Below are 20,175 nucleotides of genomic sequence, written 5' to 3' on the forward strand. Positions count from 1 at the left end.
CGTAGCGTCAGGGAAGATTTGGTGAAGCCTGTGAGGGGTTCTATACCATGTCGTCAGTATTTTAAATCCTATTTCCTGGTACCTGTTACTAATAGAGGACTTCATAGATAACTGGAGAATACGAAATAGTTAAACGGAGGAGAATTGAACCCCCCCAGAATTGGTCCCATTCCCAGGTTTATATGGTACTTTAATTTTTTTATTTTTTACTAACTTTATTGCTATCACTAACTTTATTGCTATGACATAGGGGGCTAACAAGCCCCCTATGTCATAGCAAATAGAGTGTGACAGGTCCTCTTTATGGAGACATCAGGAGTCTTTCAGACCCCTAATGTCACCTAGGGACCCCAAAGAAGCTGAGGAAGCAGAGATCTGCCAGCTCTGTGATGTCGTCATGGAGGAGTGGAAGAGGACAACCTGTGAAGCTCTAGTGAACACCATGCCCAACAGGGTTAAGGCAGTGCTGGAAAATAATGGTGGCCATACAAAATATTGACACTTTGGACATGTGCCCAATTTGGACATTATCACTTAGGTGTGTACTCTTGTGTACTTTTGTTGCCAGCGGTTTCGACATTAATGGCTGTGTGTTGAGTTATTTTGAGGGGACAGCAAATGTACACTGATATACAAGCTGTAAACTCACTACATTGTAGCAAAGTGTCATTTCTTCAGTGTCGTCACATAAAATGATTTAATAAAATATTTACAAAAATGTGAGGGGTGTACTCACTTGTGTGAGATATTGTATATCTAAAAAATGTTTAAAAGACTGTACTTTAGCTTTAAGGCTAGGGGTTGACAACATCGGCACTCCAGCTGTGCTAAAACTACAAATCCTATCATCTCTGCCATCATGCCTAGGTCTGTCAGAGTCTTGCAATGCCTCATGGGAGTTTGTAGTTCCTCAGCAACTGGAGTGCCAAGGTTGCCTACCCCTGCACTAAACAGTTACCGCTAGGCAGATCACTAGGTGGTGTTTGACCATTCAGACTTGTAATGATGTATCCACTGTCTTTGTGGCTATACAAAGGTATATGTACAAATATTCAATCATTCACAAAGTACCCCCCATACCATGATAACTGTTTTTACCAGGAGATGTGCTGTAGGGGTGTATGGAAGTATGACTTTTGGCACCTGGCAAAATGAGGGTAGTATGACAAGGATTAGCTTCTGTATTTCTATGCAGCAGGGGTAGGGACCCCTGACACTGGAAGCTATGGAGAAACCACAATGCCCATCATCCAGCCTCCTCTGGAAGTCATGCCTGTGTCTGTCAGAGCCTTTCACTGCCTCATGAGGCTTATAGTTCAACAACAGCTGGAGTGCCAAGGCTGCCTACTCCTGCGTGGTCTCAAGTAATGAAGTGTTTGTAAAGTGGAGAATCCCTTTAAGTGGAGACATATGCAGCTGCACCGCTTTATTGCAATGTTGTCTGACTGATGTGCAGCGGTCAGACTGTTAAATTATGCATTCACTATATGCTAAATGCTTTTTCTGATGCTCCATTTTAACACCGCTTCCATCACTTTAGTGAATACAAAAATATTGACGTGGAAAAGGCAAGCAGTCACTTCAGTGTTATAAAGTAGAGGCAAAGCATTAATATTATATGATCATAAACGGATCTTAAGTAGTCAAAAGTACAAACTGTACATTGTATAAAAAAATCGTTCTGTGTTATTCCATGCTGTGAGCATCTCATACTTGTAAATATTGTTGTCATATCGATCCAAAAGTAGTGTGTCAAACTTTAATTGACTAGTTCTTAATCCCTAGAGCTTGGACAACCACAGCTATGCAAGTTCTTTCATCACAGATGCGGTAATGAGCATGAATTATGAAAAAATCAAGCATTTATTGGAAGAATTAGCACTCCTCTGGAAAACAAAATATGACTTTGTATTTAGTGAATATTGGTAGAACAGTCAAAATACATCACAATGCTTTCCTATGGGCTTTCTTGTTCCTAATTCACACCACTGCAGTCAGTTCAACTGCAGTCAGAAAAAGTACTGCTTGTCCTACTTTAACTGCATCAAACTGCATCAAAATGCGGTGCAAACGCACCAGAACGCATTGCAAACGCATAAAAAAATGACTCAGATTTGAATACCATCATCCAAGGACTTCCTGGTTGTAGTGTGGAGAGAAATAGCAGAGATGGAAGGTGTGGATGCTGAGGAATTTATCCGATATGTGCGGGACTGTCCCCTGCTGGACGACAGCAAAGATCCCCAATATAAAAACAATCGTCAGAAGATGGCCAAGTGGAGGGAGATTTGTGAAAAGTTGAACCCTGATTTTCTTGCGATGAACAGGGTACAGCAACAGCAATGTGGTGAGTCCACTTTTGCTCAAACATATAAAGAAAGCATGACTGAGCTCCCAAACTATCAAAACAAGCGTAGGAAATGCTCTGACAGGAAAAGGAAGGGGCCTACATGCCTAATTAGCATTTTCTAGTGCAGAACAAAAACTCATCAAAACGCATCAGAAACACATTGCAAACTCATCAAAATGGATTGCAGTTCAACTGCGCAGGTGCGCACAGTTGTGATGCAGTTTCTGGTGTGAACTAAGCCTTAATGAAAAACTGTTTTGGCGTTGGGTCAATTTTATTTTAATTTGACCCTATGTCTTTTTTGTTTAAAAAAAAAGACAATTTATACATGACACAGGATTCCCCAAGCACCATTTAGAGAGATAACACAGTAGTGGCAGTCTGCCTCACAACTTTTTGTACTGAGCCATCTGACAAGGAATGAGTCACTATGATAATTATTTTATTTCTGTGTACAAATTGCAGCTTGAGCTACAAAGTCTGTAGATGTTAAAACCATAAAACCCAGATATATTGAAATATGTATGTGTGAACCTTAAATGATGATTGATTTTCTATATTTTAATCTATCCAAGTTTAGAGATCCAGTTTTGACTGGTGCTGCTGATTTTTAGTTTACAATTGGTAATCAATCAGTAAGCCTGACAGTGCAGACCTAAACATAGTAGAAACAGTTGTTAGGATTGCTCAAAGAAGACTTGGCCTTTAAAATGGGTTTGAAGAATAAAACACATTACTCAGGACATAGACTATGATGCCCAAAATGGGATAGAAGGAGAACACATGACTCAGCTACTAAGAGTATGGCACTCCCTTATGCTAATCAGAAAGACTTTTAAGGTAAACATCACATAAGTTATTTTAAGTAAAAGCATGAATAAAAGGATGGGGGATGATCCTTCAAGACACTCACTCACTCACTCACACACACACACACACACACACACACACACACACACACTCATTCACACTACAGATCCACAGACACACACACACAGCATCACACAGACACGCCCACACTCACATTGAATAGACAGACACCTGTTAGGACTATTTTTACTTACTAACTAAAGACACGTTTCTTAAGCATCTTATAGATTTCTGCTGTAAGATATACTATATTTTGTCATCATCAAGCATCTTATAGACTAATTCTGTAAGATATACCATATCCTGTAATATTTTGTAACTTTAAATTAAACACATTCTGAACTTTATGCAACAACGGAAACAATCATCTTTTATTGAATTTTTCCACCCTATGCTTCGAGAAAAGCAATATGACATAAAAAAAATCACATTTCGTGTCATTTTCTTACAGTAGACAAGGATGTTTGTAACAGATTGCTTAGCAATCTAATGAAGATATATTAGGACATATTGAAAAGCAACTTTACCCACCAATGTATTGTCTCCCAAAACAGTTACTTTAACCTTTTTGCTCCCACTGACATATGTCATATGTCGGCAGCAGTGAGCCCCAAGCAAACAGACTCCCGGCAGCTACAGCTGCTGGGAGTCTGTTTACCTGTTACAATCGACTGTTGGTTTTTCACTGGAAGTGATTCTGGCAGCTGTAAAGCCCCTGGTTGCTCCCAAGGACCCCCTGCCTTACTTCCTGAGCTCCGATGCCCCTCCTGAGGGCCTGGGACCAGTATCAGTATTCCCTCTAAATGAAACTGGATGATGATTTTATCACTTCTTGTTTCTGAGCTGTCTTTCCCAAGCTAGAGAAGTCAGGGAAGAAGCTGATCAAGCAAGATGTGTGCAGCTTCAATGGACTGCAAAGGTGACATAAGAGTCTAATAGACCCCTAATGTAACCTTAAAGAGCACCTGTCATCACTAAAGTGCTATCATATAGATGGCTTGCGAGTCCCCTATGTAATAGCAATGACATTATGTAAAAAAAAGTTTGTAAAAAATAAAGTTAAATAAAATAAATTTAAAAACACCCCCAATTCTTTTTAAAGTTACTAGACTATAATAAAGTAAGAAAGTATACACAAAATCACTGCACTTTCCTTTTAAGAACAGATCATTAGTAACTTTAGCCAACACAACGTTTTGGCTATATTTTAGCAGATGTAGCTATACACATATATAGGAAAATGCCACTTTCACTAAAATGATATGTAATACATAACAGCAATGCATATCAATTTCTAACCCCCCCAAAAAATCTTGAATACTTCTTATCTCTTGTCTATAAAAATACTAAAATGCATGAATGTACATTTAAGACAGTGTAACATTTTACTAATAGTTTTTCATCATCATATGCTCTTTATTACAGCCTAAAACACATCAGTGATATATTCACAGATCAAAGACATCTTGTAACTCCTTTGTTACATTTGTTCTTATGAAACTGGGTGCGTGTCTGTGGCTTGTAAGTGTCGTACCAAGGACTTGACAGTTTCCTGTAAAGCTAAACCATCAAAAAACAATGCAGTAAAGGTAGAGTTCTACTACAATAAAGTGCATGGGGCTGCACAATGTTTGCTCTTATAACCACTTGAAGACCGGAGTGTTAAACCCCCTTGCTGTCCAGGCCAATTTTCAGTATTCAGTGCTGCAGTACTTTAAATTATATTAATTCAGTCATGCAATGCTGTACTGAAATTAATTTTATATAATTTTTGGGGTCGGATAAAGCTTTATTTTTTTTTACATAATAAGTTTTTATTGAGGAGCATTTTTACAGTAATATTCGCATTCAACGAAATGGAGGAAAGGAAAATAACAAAAAACAAAAATATGATCAAAAATAAGATCAAAATAGACAGGTGACTAATAACGTACATGTAAAAGGTTACAGTTGAATGGCAATGTATAATCACATGAGTCAAACTCGAGGGAGAATATTCCCTTTTTTGACCCGATTGCAGATACTAACCTATACGAATATAGAGATGAGTCTTGTCACCTGCATTAGGGAGAGGGGGGAGAAAAAAAAACAAAAAAAAAGGGGGGGTGGTTGTTGGGGGTGATTTGAATAGGGACATGCGACCTAGCCAAGTGTGTTTGAGGGAGCTCCAGTAACGAAGCCTGGTGATGGTTTTTTGTAGCAGGGGCAGGTAATTGAGTCTATAGAGATCTTCTAGATTGGGAGGGATAAGGATCCCTAGGTATTTAATGTGACGCTGTTGCCATGGAAATGGAAATTGAGATTGAAGTTGCGAATCTTCCAAGGGAGGGAGGGATATGTCTAGGGCTTCTGTCTTATGCAAATTGACTTTAAAGTTACTGACTCTGCCAAATTTGCGGAATTCTTCCAATAAGGAGGGAAAGCCAATTCTAGGGTTCTGGACGTAGAGAAGCAGATCATCGGCATATAAGCTCATTTTATGTTCAACACCGGCTACAGGGATACCCTGGATCGATGGGTTTGATCTGATGGCCTCTGCCAGGTGTTCCATGGCAAGGACGTATAAATATGGAGAAAGAGGACAGCCCTGACGGGTGCCATTACGGATGGATATGGGTTCTGAAAGAAGGCCATTGACACGAATCCTGGCAGTGGGGGAATGATAGAGAGCTTTAATGTGCGAGAGGAGGGTAAGAGGGAGGCCAATCTGTTCGAGGGTGGTCAATAGAAAATCCCAGTTGAGGCGATCAAATGCCTTCTCGGCGTCAATTGAGAGAAGGCATAAGGGTATCTTATGTGATTTGGCATAATGTAGTAAGGTCAGGGTTTTCAGGGTGCTATCCCTTGCTTCCCGGAAGGGGATGAATCCCACTTGTTCGCGATGGACAAGGGATGGGATATATTGACCTAATCAGGTCGATGTTAATGAGAGAGATTGGCCTGTAGCTTGCGCATGAGGTTGGATCTTTACCATCTTTCAATAGAATAGAGATGTGTGCTTCCTGTGTTTGGGGGGTAAACTGACAGGTATGGGAAATAGAGTTGAAGGTTTGTTCTAGGATGGGCGTCAGTGCATCTCGGAAATGTTTATAGAAAGTACCTGTGTATCCGTCAGGTCCGGGACTCTTACCGGGGGGTAGAGACTGAATTGTTTTAAATATTTGCATCTGATAAAGTGGGGAGGGGAGTGATAAAGTGGGGAGGGGAGTGGGTTGAATGTATTGGAGAATGTCTGGACGTTTTGGGGAGGACGTTGGCTTTTTTTTGGTTGAGGTTGTAGAGGTCCGAATAGTAGGTATGGAAGGTTTTGGTTATAAGCTCTGGGTCATGGGCCATACAGGAGGGTGAGGATCTGATTTTAGGAACATATGTTCGGGAGCGTTTAGCTCTGACGGAACGGGCTAGCATGCGTCCACATTTATCTCCATGTTCGTAAAATGCCCTTTTAAGGTAATCTCTGTGTTTCAATGAGGCTTGGTCGAGGAGCAGACGTAGTTGTGTGCGTTTTTTTGTTTTGATAAAGAGTGGGGTCGTTAGTAGATTTATGGCGAACCTCTAGAGTGTGTATCTCTTGGAGTAAAGAGGAAATGACTGCTGTCCTCTCCTTCTTCAGGCGAGAACCATGGGATATAAGTGTACCTCTAATGAGACATTTAAGAGTCTCCCATCGTATCGGGAAGGAGGTGGTGTCCTGTGCATGGATAAGAAGGAAGTCAGAGATAGTGCGGTGTATTGCTGTCACCGTGGTAGGGTCTTGAAGTAAGTTCTCATTAAGTCGCCAAGTCGGGGTTTGGTTAGGAGTGTTCGGGAGGACAAGTGAAAGGGAAATGGAATAATGATCGGACCATAATTGGGAGTTGATAGTGGCCTTGGGGTCCCAAGTGAGTAGGTGATGAGAGACAAGATAGAAATCAATCCTGGTGTAGGTGTGATGTGGATGAGAATAGAAGGTGTAATCCCTGGAAGAGGGATTCAGAGTACGCCAAATGTCAATTAGCTGTAGGTTATGCAATTTTTTTTTAAGTCTATTGAGGTGGGATAATGGGATATGGGACTTCCCGGTCGAGGAATCTAAGGATGGGTCCATGGTGAAATTGAAGTCACCCCCTAGTATGAGGAGGCCGTCTGAGAAATCCTCCAATTTGTCTAAGATGGATAGTAAGGTCAGTATTGGAGACTGATTGGGCAAATAGATGTTGGCAAACGTCACCTTTTTGGCAGACAGAGTGCCCTTAATGAACACATATCTGCCCTCCTCATCGCTCTCTACCTCCGAGGCAGAAAAAGGAACGGAGTTGTGGATGCAGATGGCAACACCCTTAGACTTGCTGGTCTGGTTATTGCTTAAGTATACTTCTTGATAGTAACGGGAAGATAGAGAAGGAGCCCGTGGCCCTTTGAAGTGAGGTAGGGTCTTGAAGTAAGTTCTCATTAAGTCGCCAAGTCGGGGTTTGGTTAGGAGTGTTCGGGAGGACAAGTGAAAGGGAAATGGAATAATGATCGGACCATAATTGGGAGTTGATAGTGGCCTTGGGGTCCCAAGTGAGTAGGTGATGAGAGACAAGATAGAAATCAATCCTGGTGTAGGTGTGATGTGGATGAGAATAGAAGGTGTAATCCCTGGAAGAGGGATTCAGAGTACGCCAAATGTCAATTAGCTGTAGGTTATGCAATTTTTTTTTAAGTCTATTGAGGTGGGATAATGGGATATGGGACTTCCCGGTCGAGGAATCTAAGGATGGGTCCATGGTGAAATTGAAGTCACCCCCTAGTATGAGGAGGCCGTCTGAGAAATCCTCCAATTTGTCTAAGATGGATAGTAAGGTCAGTATTGGAGACTGATTGGGCAAATAGATGTTGGCAAACGTCACCTTTTTGGCAGACAGAGTGCCCTTAATGAACACATATCTGCCCTCCTCATCGCTCTCTACCTCCGAGGCAGAAAAAGGAACGGAGTTGTGGATGCAGATGGCAACACCCTTAGACTTGCTGGTCTGGTTATTGCTTAAGTATACTTCTTGATAGTAACGGGAAGATAGAGAAGGAGCCCGTGGCCCTTTGAAGTGCGTTTCCTGTAAAAAAAGAACATGGGCCCTGCTTTTGTGCATGTGATAAAGGAGTTGGGACCGCTTCCGTGGCTCATTCAGCCCCTGTACATTGAGAGAGGTAAAATTCAACGAGTTAATTCTCGCCAAACGAGATGAGGAACTAGAAGGAGAAATAGAGTAAGGCTAGTGAAAGCAGGGAAGATGGGAATAGAAAAGAGAGAGGAATGGAATTTTTAGAATAGGTATCGGATCGCAATCCGGTCACTAAACGGGGTACGAGTCCCCAAGTACACGCACTGAAGGACGAAAACAAAAACAAAACACGTAACCTTCGTCCTCAGGCGTGAGGCCTATGTGGGGTAGAGGTGGCTCAGGTAGCAGTATCTGCAGCCGGGCCAGGCATCTGGTGTATATAGGTAATTGTATATGCAGTTATACCCTTCTAATTATATTCAGTCCTTAAATATAACATATGATACAGCAAAACAATAAAGTCTGAACTGGACAACAATCATCAAATAGTATATCAGTGTCGGTATGGAAGGTAATGAGAAAGAAAAGGCGGTAGGGAGCGCCAGGCTAAGAGGAATCGATTGAGGTTAGCTCATGGCAGTCCACTGCTGCCCCTTCTCACCATCCAGCAGTACCACCATGTCCCCCTTGTCATATTGCGGATTCAGTATGATTGTATCCGAACGGCATGTTAGACATCACGGTTCACTTGATAAGCACGGTTGGGCTATTTTAAAGTAGAGCATATCACGTCTTGTAGGTATAGGTGAAAATTAGTCCAGGTATAAGGGCAAATGCACAAAGAGTTCCTGAGGTAGAGATTATGGGATATATACAAGAGGTAGGAGATGGACTTGTTCAGTGCATCACGTACCTTGTGAACGATACAGATTTATGGGGCTATATGATAGGAGTGATACATCAATAACCATAGGTCGTTATGGTTTTAGCGGGTCATATCATGTGTTCGGTTAGTCAATCGGAGTATGATTACGACATAAATCAAGTTCACAGGGGACATAGACCCTCTAGCTGGGGAGGGGAGAGCAGCGACACAATGAGCGTTATACTGCTATAAAAGTATGGGGGGCGTATGATTAGTCAGGCCGCTGGTTATAAGGGCACAAGTGGAGTATATACACATATCCCTTAACTGTACACATTCATTATATATAGAGAGTGAAATCGAGAAGAGTAAGGTAAAGTAGTATGGCAAGTGAGACGTGGGTATGGGGATAAGACAGTGGGAAAAGAAAAGGCTGAGAGAGAGAAGATTTGAGTGAGATTTAATACGTTACAGTTCAGATATGGTCGGTCTTTAGGATGGTCCAAGTGGGGTGATGTTCCAGTACTTTTCATAAGATGATAAAGGGAATGTACTTTTTCCAGTGGAGTAGGCATGTTGATCTTGAAGTGAGCCCATGGGTAGCTGTGTAGGAAACGAGTGGACCGTGGCAGTTGTAACTTCCATCAGTGTGGTTGTGGAGATGTGGCGGGATCCTTGCGCCGCTTTCTTTGTGGGAGAGCGTCTTGCCACTGATCTTGAGCAGGTAGAGAGGAAAAAATGGGAGCAGGAGGGTCCGGCCATTGCTCCAGCTCCACCGAGAGCCTTACGAAAGCCATCCAGGTCATCAGGGGAGCGCAGAATGATCGATTTGCCGTTCTTTCTGGCAATCAGTTGGAAGGGAAAGCCCCAGCGGTAGGAAACATTACAGTCCCGTAGTAAGCGGGTTAGGGGACGAAGGGCCCTTCGTCTGGCAAGTGTACGCTGGGAAAGATCAGGGAAGATAGAGATTTCCGCCCCATCAAAATCTAGTGTGCCTTTTTCCCTGACCTTAGCCATGATGTTTTCTTTTTGCTTGTAGAAGTGAATCCTGCATAGGACATCACGTGGTTGGGTCATGGCAGGATTGAGATATCCAAGTACCCGGTGTACTCTGTCTAGCTCCAGGGCCTCTGTTGCTGGACGGTCTAACAGTAGATTAAGTATACCGCATACTGTGTGCTCCAGTTCGGCATTAACTGTGGCCTCAGGGATGCCTCGGATCCGCACATTGTTTCGCCTGCCCCTGTCCTCCATATCATCCATATGGAGCCAGATCGTTTGGAGGTGATGGTGTTGTTGCGATGCAATGGATCGGAGGTCCTTCACGGCAGTACGGTGGGAGGTTAGTGTGTCGTCCATGACCTCTACGCGGCGATGGAAGCTATGAATAGCCTCGCGGAGGTCTGCCATGTCCCGTTTGTGGAGGGCCTCAAACCTGGAGAAGAGTGACTCCATATCCCTATTCGTGGGTAAGTGTGTGAGAGCCCTTCTAAACTCTCCCTCTTCCTGTTCCTCATCCGAGGAAGCTGTGACCTGATGTGAAGAGGCAGGGGAGTCATCTGGTTGTAGTGCCGAAAGAGTCGGGGGATGCAGAGGTAGCACGTGTAGGCGCCATGTCGCCGGCTCGCCGGCCGTTCGAGTCCTTAGACCCCTGGAAAAAAGCCTTCATATCTGGCTTGGGCGGTTTAGCTGGTGTTTGTTTGGTGCTAGAAGGTATTTTCTTGTTGTTGCCACCCATCTTGTCTTGAAAAGGTGATAGAGAATGGTATTTAAGGTAGATGCCTGGTCTGAGAAGCAGGAGCTAATAAAATGTGCTGCCGATCGCCGCCATGAGCAAGCTCCGCCCCCGATAAAGCTTTATTTTGCTGGTATTTAATACATGTTGGCAAAATATAAAAGTTGTATTTACGTCAGGTAAATAGATAACCTCATCCGAGGAAGCTGTGACCTGATGTGAAGAGGCAGGGGAGTCATCTGGTTGTAGTGCCGAAAGAGTCGGGGGATGCAGAGGTAGCACGTGTAGGCGCCATGTCGCCGGCTCGCCGGCCGTTCGAGTCCTTAGACCCCTGGAAAAAAGCCTTCATATCTGGCTTGGGCGGTTTAGCTGGTGTTTGTTTGGTGCTAGAAGGTATTTTCTTGTTGTTGCCACCCATCTTGTCTTGAAAAGGTGATAGAGAATGGTATTTAAGGTAGATGCCTGGTCTGAGAAGCAGGAGCTAATAAAATGTGCTGCCGATCGCCGCCATGAGCAAGCTCCGCCCCCGATAAAGCTTTATTTTGCTGGTATTTAATACATGTTGGCAAAATATAAAAGTTGTATTTACGTCAGGTAAATAGATACCAAACATGTCAAGCCATAAAATTGTGTGAGCCCATGAAATCGCAAAAAACTACCGTACCCAAAATTGTCCTAGGGCACGCTTTAAAAGCATTTACCACTCATCAATTTAACTAGTAATGTTAACAGTGCATGATACCTCTAAAATGATTGCTCTCACTCCGATGTTTGCAGTGATATGTAACATGTATGACGCAATTGTTGTTTTTGCATGTAGGTGCACCAGATGCATGTTTGCATTTGTATTTGCATATACTTGGTGGACTTTAAAAACGTTTTTTTTTTGTAAATGTGACTACATTTTCTTAAACTTTTTTTACATTTAACTTTATTGCTATCACATAGGGGAATAACAAGCCCCTACGTGATAGCATAAATAGAGTGGCAGTTCCACTTTATGGTGATATTAGGGGTATATTAGACCCCTAATGTCACCTATGGAACCCTAACTTGTTCTCTGGCTACAGCAGCATGAGAAATGACACGCTGAAACCAGAAGTGATGTAATTCAGTTCACTTCCGCTTTCAATGATCAGATGGGAGATCAGCTGCTGGAAGTGTGCCCATCGATCAATGAACACAGAGCCGTCGTCATGACCATATTTGGTCAATTACATCATCCACGATCCCCACTGGCTTGTTTGCATACAGAAGTCAATCAGACGTGGTGACTCGTCATCATGCTGATCACGTTAATCTACATCTCTCAAAGACATAAGTTACATCATGGGACATTATTTTTTTTTTTTTTTTCCCTGGGGGGGGTTTTTTTTTTAACTTTCTTTTTGACCTTGAAAAAACTAAAAAAAAAAAAGAAGCATTCCCTGGTGTGGGTATTTTTTTTAACTTTCTTATTGACCTTGAAAAAAGCTAGAAAAAAATAGTAGCATTCAGCTCCCATAGACTTCAGTGGTATTTGACGCTATATTCGGGTTTAGCGTATTCCTTTCTGTGTTTGCTGAACCTAATGCCTGGTTTGCTCATCCCCAGCTCTAGGGTGACAAGGCTCATTCACTGTACAGCATTGTCATCCTAGGCTACTTTCCTGATTCAGACCACAAACACCTCCTCCAAGAGCCAATTAAATGCAAGCACAGGGCTACATCTGGCCTGCGGAATGCAGTTTGGAGACCCCTGGCTTAGAAAATCAAACTGAAAAAGTGTTTTCAAATGCTGTACATCTATCTTTTTTAGTAAAGTAAGTAATAATAAACATTGGAAAATAGTGTTTGGTAGTATTCCTCTTTCCTTCCCTCCCTTGCATTCCAAAATATACAAATATAACGGAACAAGAAAGCTTCCTAGACACAGACATAAAACCCTAGCACAAATGTTGCTTTGTACATTAGATAATAAATACAGAATGTGCACTTAGATTAAGACCAGGGCTGCTGGAATTATTTACTGTCTGGTCCTGATGAGTAACAAATGTGAAGAGTGTAAGGTTGAATAAAGACCAGGGTCCATCCAATTCAACCTATGTGTGTGAGTGTGTGTATTTATCTGGCTCTAACACTTTCCATATCCCTGTAGATTCTGCAAAAGAAGAAACTCGTGCAGAAGTTTCTTGAATTTATCAATGTTATCCGCAGATATTACCGCCTGTGGAAGAGAATTCCAAACTTTCACCACTCTCACAGTGAAATACCCCTTGCGAATTCTAACATTGAATCTAAGATCTAACCTCTTGTTGTGTCCCCGGGTTCTCAAGACAGTTTTGGGATTAAACAGTTTGTTCAGAATATTGTGGTCTCCATTAATGATTTGGAAGACTGCAATAAGGTCCCCTCTTAATCGCCTCTTTTCTAAGGTGAATACGTTAAGATTTTGAATGTGGTCTTCATAACTCAGGATTTCAATCCCTTTAATTAATTTGGTAGCCCTTCTCTGAACTCTCCCAGGTTCCTGTACCGCATACTCAAGGTGAGGCCAAACCAATGATTTATAAAGTGGAAGTATTCCTCTGATCCCTTGCTAGAATTCCTCTTTTAATACACACTAGTAACTTCTTAGCTTACTATTGCCAAATCTGTGAACTATGAGGACCCCAAGGACTTTTTCTATGTTTGACTTCCCTAAAGTAGCACCTCCCAAGTAGTAGCTTGCCCACATGTTCTTTACTTCCATGTGCATAACCTTAAATTTTTCAACATTAAATCGCTTTTGCCATCTTGTAGCCCATGCCTCAATTTTGCTTAGGTCCTGTTGTAGTGTGAATATCTCCTGTTATGAATTTACTGCTCTGCATAGTTTAGTATCATCCGCAAAAAACGAAATTGAGCTATTTAGTCCAATTTCTATGTCATAGATGAATAAGATGAACAGGATCGGTCCTAGGACCGGACCCTGGGGCACCCCACTCCCAACCCTCCCAACTAGTGAATGACCCATTTATCACTATCCTCTGGGTCGGTTTTAGCAGCCAACTTTCCACCCATGAACATACAATTTCATCTAGACCTATAGACCTTAGTTGAGGTCTTCAATAGGGCCTGTAGCCCAGTATGTACCTACATTTAGCTCTTTTTGTAGTCCATTAGTCCATTTGTGGTGCTTCATAGTTAAATTACTCTGTATGGAGCTCTCAAGTGCACATAGAACTGAAAGCTTTCCAGTTCAAACTTCTGCTGTTACTTACGTTATACTTAAACAGTATTTATTTTTATTTTTATATTGAATAATGAAAATGCCCCTTTAGTTTGGAAAGGATATACTAATATAATTAGCCCCTGCCCCTCTTTCTGCTCACTGTCTAGGCCTCTAGGAAACATCACTGGTGACACCTACCTTGAGCTCCTCTCAACCTGTAAACCCATCTTATCACTTCATTGGCATGCCCACCCAACTCTTAAGGTCTGAATCAAATTTGCAGTTGGCATGTCGCAACAAAGTATTTTCAGAAATTACTTTAGTTGAACTGAGAAGATGGTTTTATGACTTGTGAAGGAAAACAAAGCTTATTTCCACCTTTGTAAGTGACTAGCATTTATCGTGGTAATGTCTAGGTGCAGTAATATATGTGTGTACATTTTCATGACTCACATTACTGCCTTTTAATTATTTTTATGGACTTTGTAGTAGGCCTGAGTCCTACAAATTCAAAATACCCTCCACAGGAAACTCAGTCTGACACCAGGATCGGATGGTAAAGCAACTGCCCCACCCTCCCTGGGTGTCATTGTAACAAGATCGCTGCACACCAGCTCTGCCTCTCCAGGTCACTCTACACTGTCCAGTGTGCGTTGCCATCATGAATATTAATGATTGGTGGGAGATAGCTCAGAGAGAGAGCTCGGAGAGCGAGAATGTGGTTTTCACAGAGAAGCTTGTGCATGAGGGAAGCATTGCATTGTGGGAAATGTAGTTTTCCATGCCGTACTCGTAATTCCCACTGTGCACAGCAGCCTATAATTAACACAGACTCCAGAGCACAGAGGCGGCCATGAAGAGATGAAGAAAACAGCTAACAAAAAGTATGTGCATTTTTTTTTTTTTTTAGAAATACCTCCGTAAAGGTGGAAATGGGCTTTCAAGTGTATTTAAAAGAATATTCCACCTTTTGGAGCATGTTTCATGTTACTTATTAAGGGAGTAACATGAAACATGGTCATGTTTCCCAGCCCCTTACCCTCAAACTGACACCCTCCCAGTTACCTGAATTGTGGGCTTCTTCTTCTTCTTGTTTCTTCAGGATTCTGCATTAATTTGATGCAGATCTGTAAATGAAAATACTACAAGAATACAAGTCCAGACTACTACTGCTGCAAAGGGTGTCATAGTTCTCAATGGAGTACCAGTGAAGTGACATCACCAAACTTGTAGTTCATTAATCACTTTCTCCAGTTCCATAATTGAAGGCTACGGGGCTAGGGGAGTAGCTTGAGGGGCCTGTGCACTGTTCACTTGATGGATTGATCGCAGTTGCAATGTTTTACAAGCTCCAATGCAAACACTTAATAAATGCACATTTCTTCTTTAATTCACGTGTGTGCATTTATTTATTAGTTTTTAAAAAGGAGGAGCATGTCTTTAAGCCAAAAACTTTTTTTTTTTTTTTTTTACATTTTGGATAAAGTAGAGAGAAGTTTGAATCCCTACCAGATTTGTATTGTTCTCTGTGTCTCCACTCGAGAAAGTCACTCTCTCTATCTGTTCTGGTCACCACTGTCACTAAAACAGGAATGAAGGGGAAATCTTCAAATGAAGGCACTTGTTTCGTTGACAACTGTCTAAGAGAGCACATGCCTCATGTCCCTTTTACTTCCTGCTGTGTTTACAGGACAGGAAGTGAAAGAAAATCTCTCGAATATGACACAGATAGAAAAAAAAATATTCCCTCCTCTATCGAAAATAAAATAAAAATGTTTTGGCTTTCAATATACTGTTCATTGTAGTAAGAAGTGTTTTTAATTTGTGTGGAGCTTTGTCACATCTAATGAGCTGTATGCTTTTGGAAGCAGAACTTTCTCCCAATTTGTACTCTACAATACTGCAGAATCTTTTGCTGATATAGAAATTAAGATAGCGAGTCTAATTTAATAAAGAACTGGTTTCCATCTTATCTTTATTTCCCTTTAATGTATCGGTTATCTCTTAGAATATTGTACAACATTTCCTTACTTTGTTCTCTTTATTTGTCCTTAACATTATTTAGCTCTTCCGATCTAGCTTTCACGCATCAGTTATCTCATAGATTATTATACAATATGGTCTAAATCTTTGCTCCTTATTTATCTATGATATTTTTTGCTTTTTTTGCTGGATTATTATATATTATGTTCTTACTCCATACTCCTTATTTGTCTGACATTATTTTGTGCTAGAGAATTATATATTATTTATTTACGCTATTCTCTTTATTTGTCTATGATATTATTTTTTGCTAGATTACTATATATTATGTTCCCACTCTATTCTCCTTATATGTCTATGCTTTTATTTCTTGCTAGATAATTATAAATTATGGACTTACTCTATTCTCCTTATTTGTCCATGACATCATTTTTTACTAGATTATTATATATTATGTATGTACGCTATCCTCCTTATTTGTCTATGACATTATTTTGCTTTTCTCTGGCTTGTATTTGGTTCTCTCTCTGATGCTCTTCTACCACTCCACTACTTACTATTTCTATATTTAGACATGTTATAGTCACAACCTTATTTATACTCTGTTCTGACATCTCAGATTCACTGACTGCTTTCATTCTTAACCCTGCCTCCTCTGTTTATCAGTAGTGTCCCCGGCAGCAGCTATGACCTCAGTTGTCCCCAGTCGAGCGGCCCTCAGTTGTTCCCGTCTCTCTCCATGGCTTTGTACTCTTCTTTGTCCAGCTGAATCATGTTTAGAATTCCTCATCCCATCCTCAGCAAAGGCTGCATAGCTGTCATTCTAGGAAGATCAGTGTCTTCTCATAAATCACAACATTTCACTTACTAACTTACAACATATAACATAACTTCACACGTATGTAATTCGCTTTTGACTTAATGCACTCTGAATGGTATCCACAAATTTTACTCCCTGCAGAATTCCATTTTGTATATTTCCACTGCTAAGACTTTCCGATTTTTTTATTACTTACATTTCTCTAACCAATGTGTGATCATATTTAAGATCATATATTATAGTTATTCTTGCAGAATCTTGACCTTGCCTTCCTTTAGCCAGTACCGTATTAGACCCCATTCACACCTGAGTGTTTTCTCACGTGTCTCGACAATTGTTGACATGAAGAATCCCATTATTTTCAATGCTGCCTGTTCACACCTAAGTGCTTTGTCGCCTGTCGCCTATAACTTGAAGCTTAAAAAAGTACATGAGCTTCTTTTTGAGCAAAATCTCAAATTGTAGTCCCATATACTTCAATAGGAGCACCTGAAAATTGCGCTTAAAACAACCGCATCCTCCTCCCAGCAACTAGCTTTCCATTGGCTAAAACAAATGACGCTCAAGCTTGAAATCCCTGAAAAATGCACCAAAAATGCTTCTAATCTGCCAAAAATACACTTGGCTCAGGTGTGAATACAGACTTAGGGTGTTGTCAGCTCTATGTCCAAAGCAGGACATAGAGGTGACAACACATCAGTAAACCATAATGTCGCTCCAAGTCAGAACAAGCTTGACCACCAAAGTCAGGTGCACACAAAGCTCATCACTGGTAATACTGTTACAGACAATGGCACACCGACATATTCCAAAAACGGCTTCTCTATTGATCCACAAAATAAATTACACAGAAGATGAAGAGAGAAATATAACATGTTTCACGCACACAGACGCTTATTCATAGAATAAATGACTATGCCCTGTGTCTTCTACCCCCAAAGTATATATATATATATATAAATACACACACACACACACACACACACACACACACACACACACACAGTACCACATATTCAGTACAGTAAGCAAAACATTTTATTACTGTTTTGTTTCCGAATTTATATTTGCAAATAAATAACCTGCAACATATTGAATGTGGCAAAAAAATTATAACAGTAATTTCTCCAATCTAAATCCAACCTTCTTTTCTATGGTGCTCTGTGACCAACTGGAACAAAATGAGAGCAAATTAAAAAAGAACTGTTGCCCATGGACTTTGACTTTACCTGTTATTTCCTAAGACAGGTTAAAAAAAATTTACAAAATTAAACCAGCAATTTAATTGGCTGCGCTACACAACAAAAACAGTCATTAGCTGAGAGGATGTTATGAACTGAAAGTCCAAATGTGATTGCCTCACCTCATGCTAGTATTAAACTTTATGGGACTCTCCATGTGTATTAAAGTTCAGTGTGTATGTAAAGCAGCAAACATGTCATTACGGAATATTCCTTTAATACCCATCACAGCACCATAAACTTTAGCACTGGCTTAGGACAACAGCCATATTTCTGACTTTTTTTTTAAGAGCTATAACCCCTAACATACACACACGCATATAATTTTGGGGTTTTCTGCAGTCCCTACTTGTTTTTGCATATAAACTTCATGTGTTACAAGTATCACGGTCACACGATAATTCTGCATAATTTTTCTATTCAAGCAGTTTCTGACATTTATCACAGTTCAGTAATTTTGTATATTTGCTTCTGTTTAAACAGCATATCATTTTTTTTGTTTCACAGTTTACAATCATTTTGCATCATTTCTTGTATGACTCCATCACAGCTGATTTTTAGTTTGACACCAAGCCCTTTAACCTGACTGATCCATGTACGTCCAGCATTTGCCACCTCCAATGTCCCTCTGTTACTCGCCCTTCCCGGCCACTAACATCCTTCCAGCATCCTTTTCTCTATACTGTGATCTGTGTACGTGTTACTCTGACCCATGTGCTGCGATCCTCTGTGTGTCAGACTGTGAGATGCTCAGTCAAGGAGAGCCCAGCGGGAAGTCTCTTACCAGGAAGATGAGGTTGAATGTGAGTAGCAGGTACTTGAGACATCGCAGAGATCCGCTGAGTCTCCCCATCCCGGCTACAGTCCCGATCAGCAACAGATGTCAAAGCAGAGCAACAGCAGCTCTGACACTGGGGGGAATCCCCGCCCCCTGGAGCGAAGACCACGCCCACCTGAGTGCGATCCCATCCACCCACATTGAACGGGCTCGTCTGTGCGCCACGCCTGGAGGGAACAGGAAACGTTGTATGAACCGAGCGCTGCTGGTGCTGTCACTGCTCCTTCTACTGATGGATGGTGGCTGTAGGCTGGAAGGGGCATGGGGTTTAATAAGTGCTACCTTTCACTAATTTAAATATTTATATATAGAGAGTTTTACTATACATATTATAAGTTGTGCCCTGGGCAGTGCCATCCTATTGCTCATGTTGCTAGGGGCATAAGAATAAGTAGAAATACCATAGTCCTCACTACATCAGCAGCTGGCTCTCTCCATTGCTCCTGTGATGTGGGCTTAGGCATGGGCATCCTCATCCTACATTGTACATGATGATGTCAGAGGTCTGCGACCGATTGGGCAGAAAAATGGAGCTGTTTTGGGGACCTATATGGAGAGGGATATAGGAATAAAGTCCCATTCACATATGGGCATCGCGGGAACATGCATCACCGCAACTTCATTTATGGGACTTTGCTTCCCACGTTTTGCACGCGTCTCCATTGGGTCCCTTTAAAAAAGTCACATTAACCCTTTCGCTGCCAAGCCCTCCGGAACATTTTTCAAATCAGCTGGCCAAGCCATTTTTGAATTTTCTGCAATTTTTTCCTATTGATTTGATTTTCAACTGCTGCGTTGCTAGCGTTTGTAAAAGACCCCCCAAACCATATATTTTCTGAAAGCGCAGGCCCGGTAGAATAAAAAGATGGTGATACTAAATTTAGTCCTGTTGCACTCCTTACCGAATAAAAATGTACCTGTATATCAGGCGGGTGCTTGAAGTGACCACGGATGACACCATGCAACTATCACAAAGTCCAAACTTGTCACCAGCACACCATTTAAACATTACGCAAATTCAGTTTAATGACACATGTACGTGGGTGACATACATGTGTCATTAACCTCCCTGGCGGTATGATTATTCAGGATTTTAGGTACCAAAAGCGGTACATTGTTTTTCAAGCAAATATGTTGTTTTACATTGTAGGCCTGTAGTTATGAGGAGTGGGGTGTCTTCAAAGCAGGGGGATACACGCCTTGGTGGCAGAGAGCATGTGGATGGTAAGGGATCGTTTGTATTTGGTCGCCGCAATGCCC

At 41.4% G+C, this 20,175-nt stretch overlaps 1 protein-coding gene across 1 annotated transcript in view; it reads right to left on the minus strand.

Moving 5' to 3' along the window:
- TSPAN2 (tetraspanin 2) overlaps window positions 1-19,012 on the minus strand; it is a 136,078-nt gene extending 117,066 nt beyond the window's left edge. The window contains exon 1 of the mRNA XM_018570901.1: window positions 18,862-19,012. Coding sequence (XP_018426403.1) covers window positions 18,862-18,930 — 69 coding nt within the window. The 5' untranslated portion in view covers window positions 18,931-19,012. The remainder of the gene's footprint in view (window positions 1-18,861) is intronic.
- Between the last annotated feature and the right edge of the window lie 1,163 nt (window positions 19,013-20,175).

Source organism: Nanorana parkeri, unplaced genomic scaffold (assembly GCF_000935625.1).
Source record: "Nanorana parkeri isolate BGI_ZX_2015 unplaced genomic scaffold, ASM93562v1 scaffold1626, whole genome shotgun sequence".
NCBI lineage: Eukaryota > Metazoa > Chordata > Amphibia > Anura > Dicroglossidae > Nanorana > Nanorana parkeri.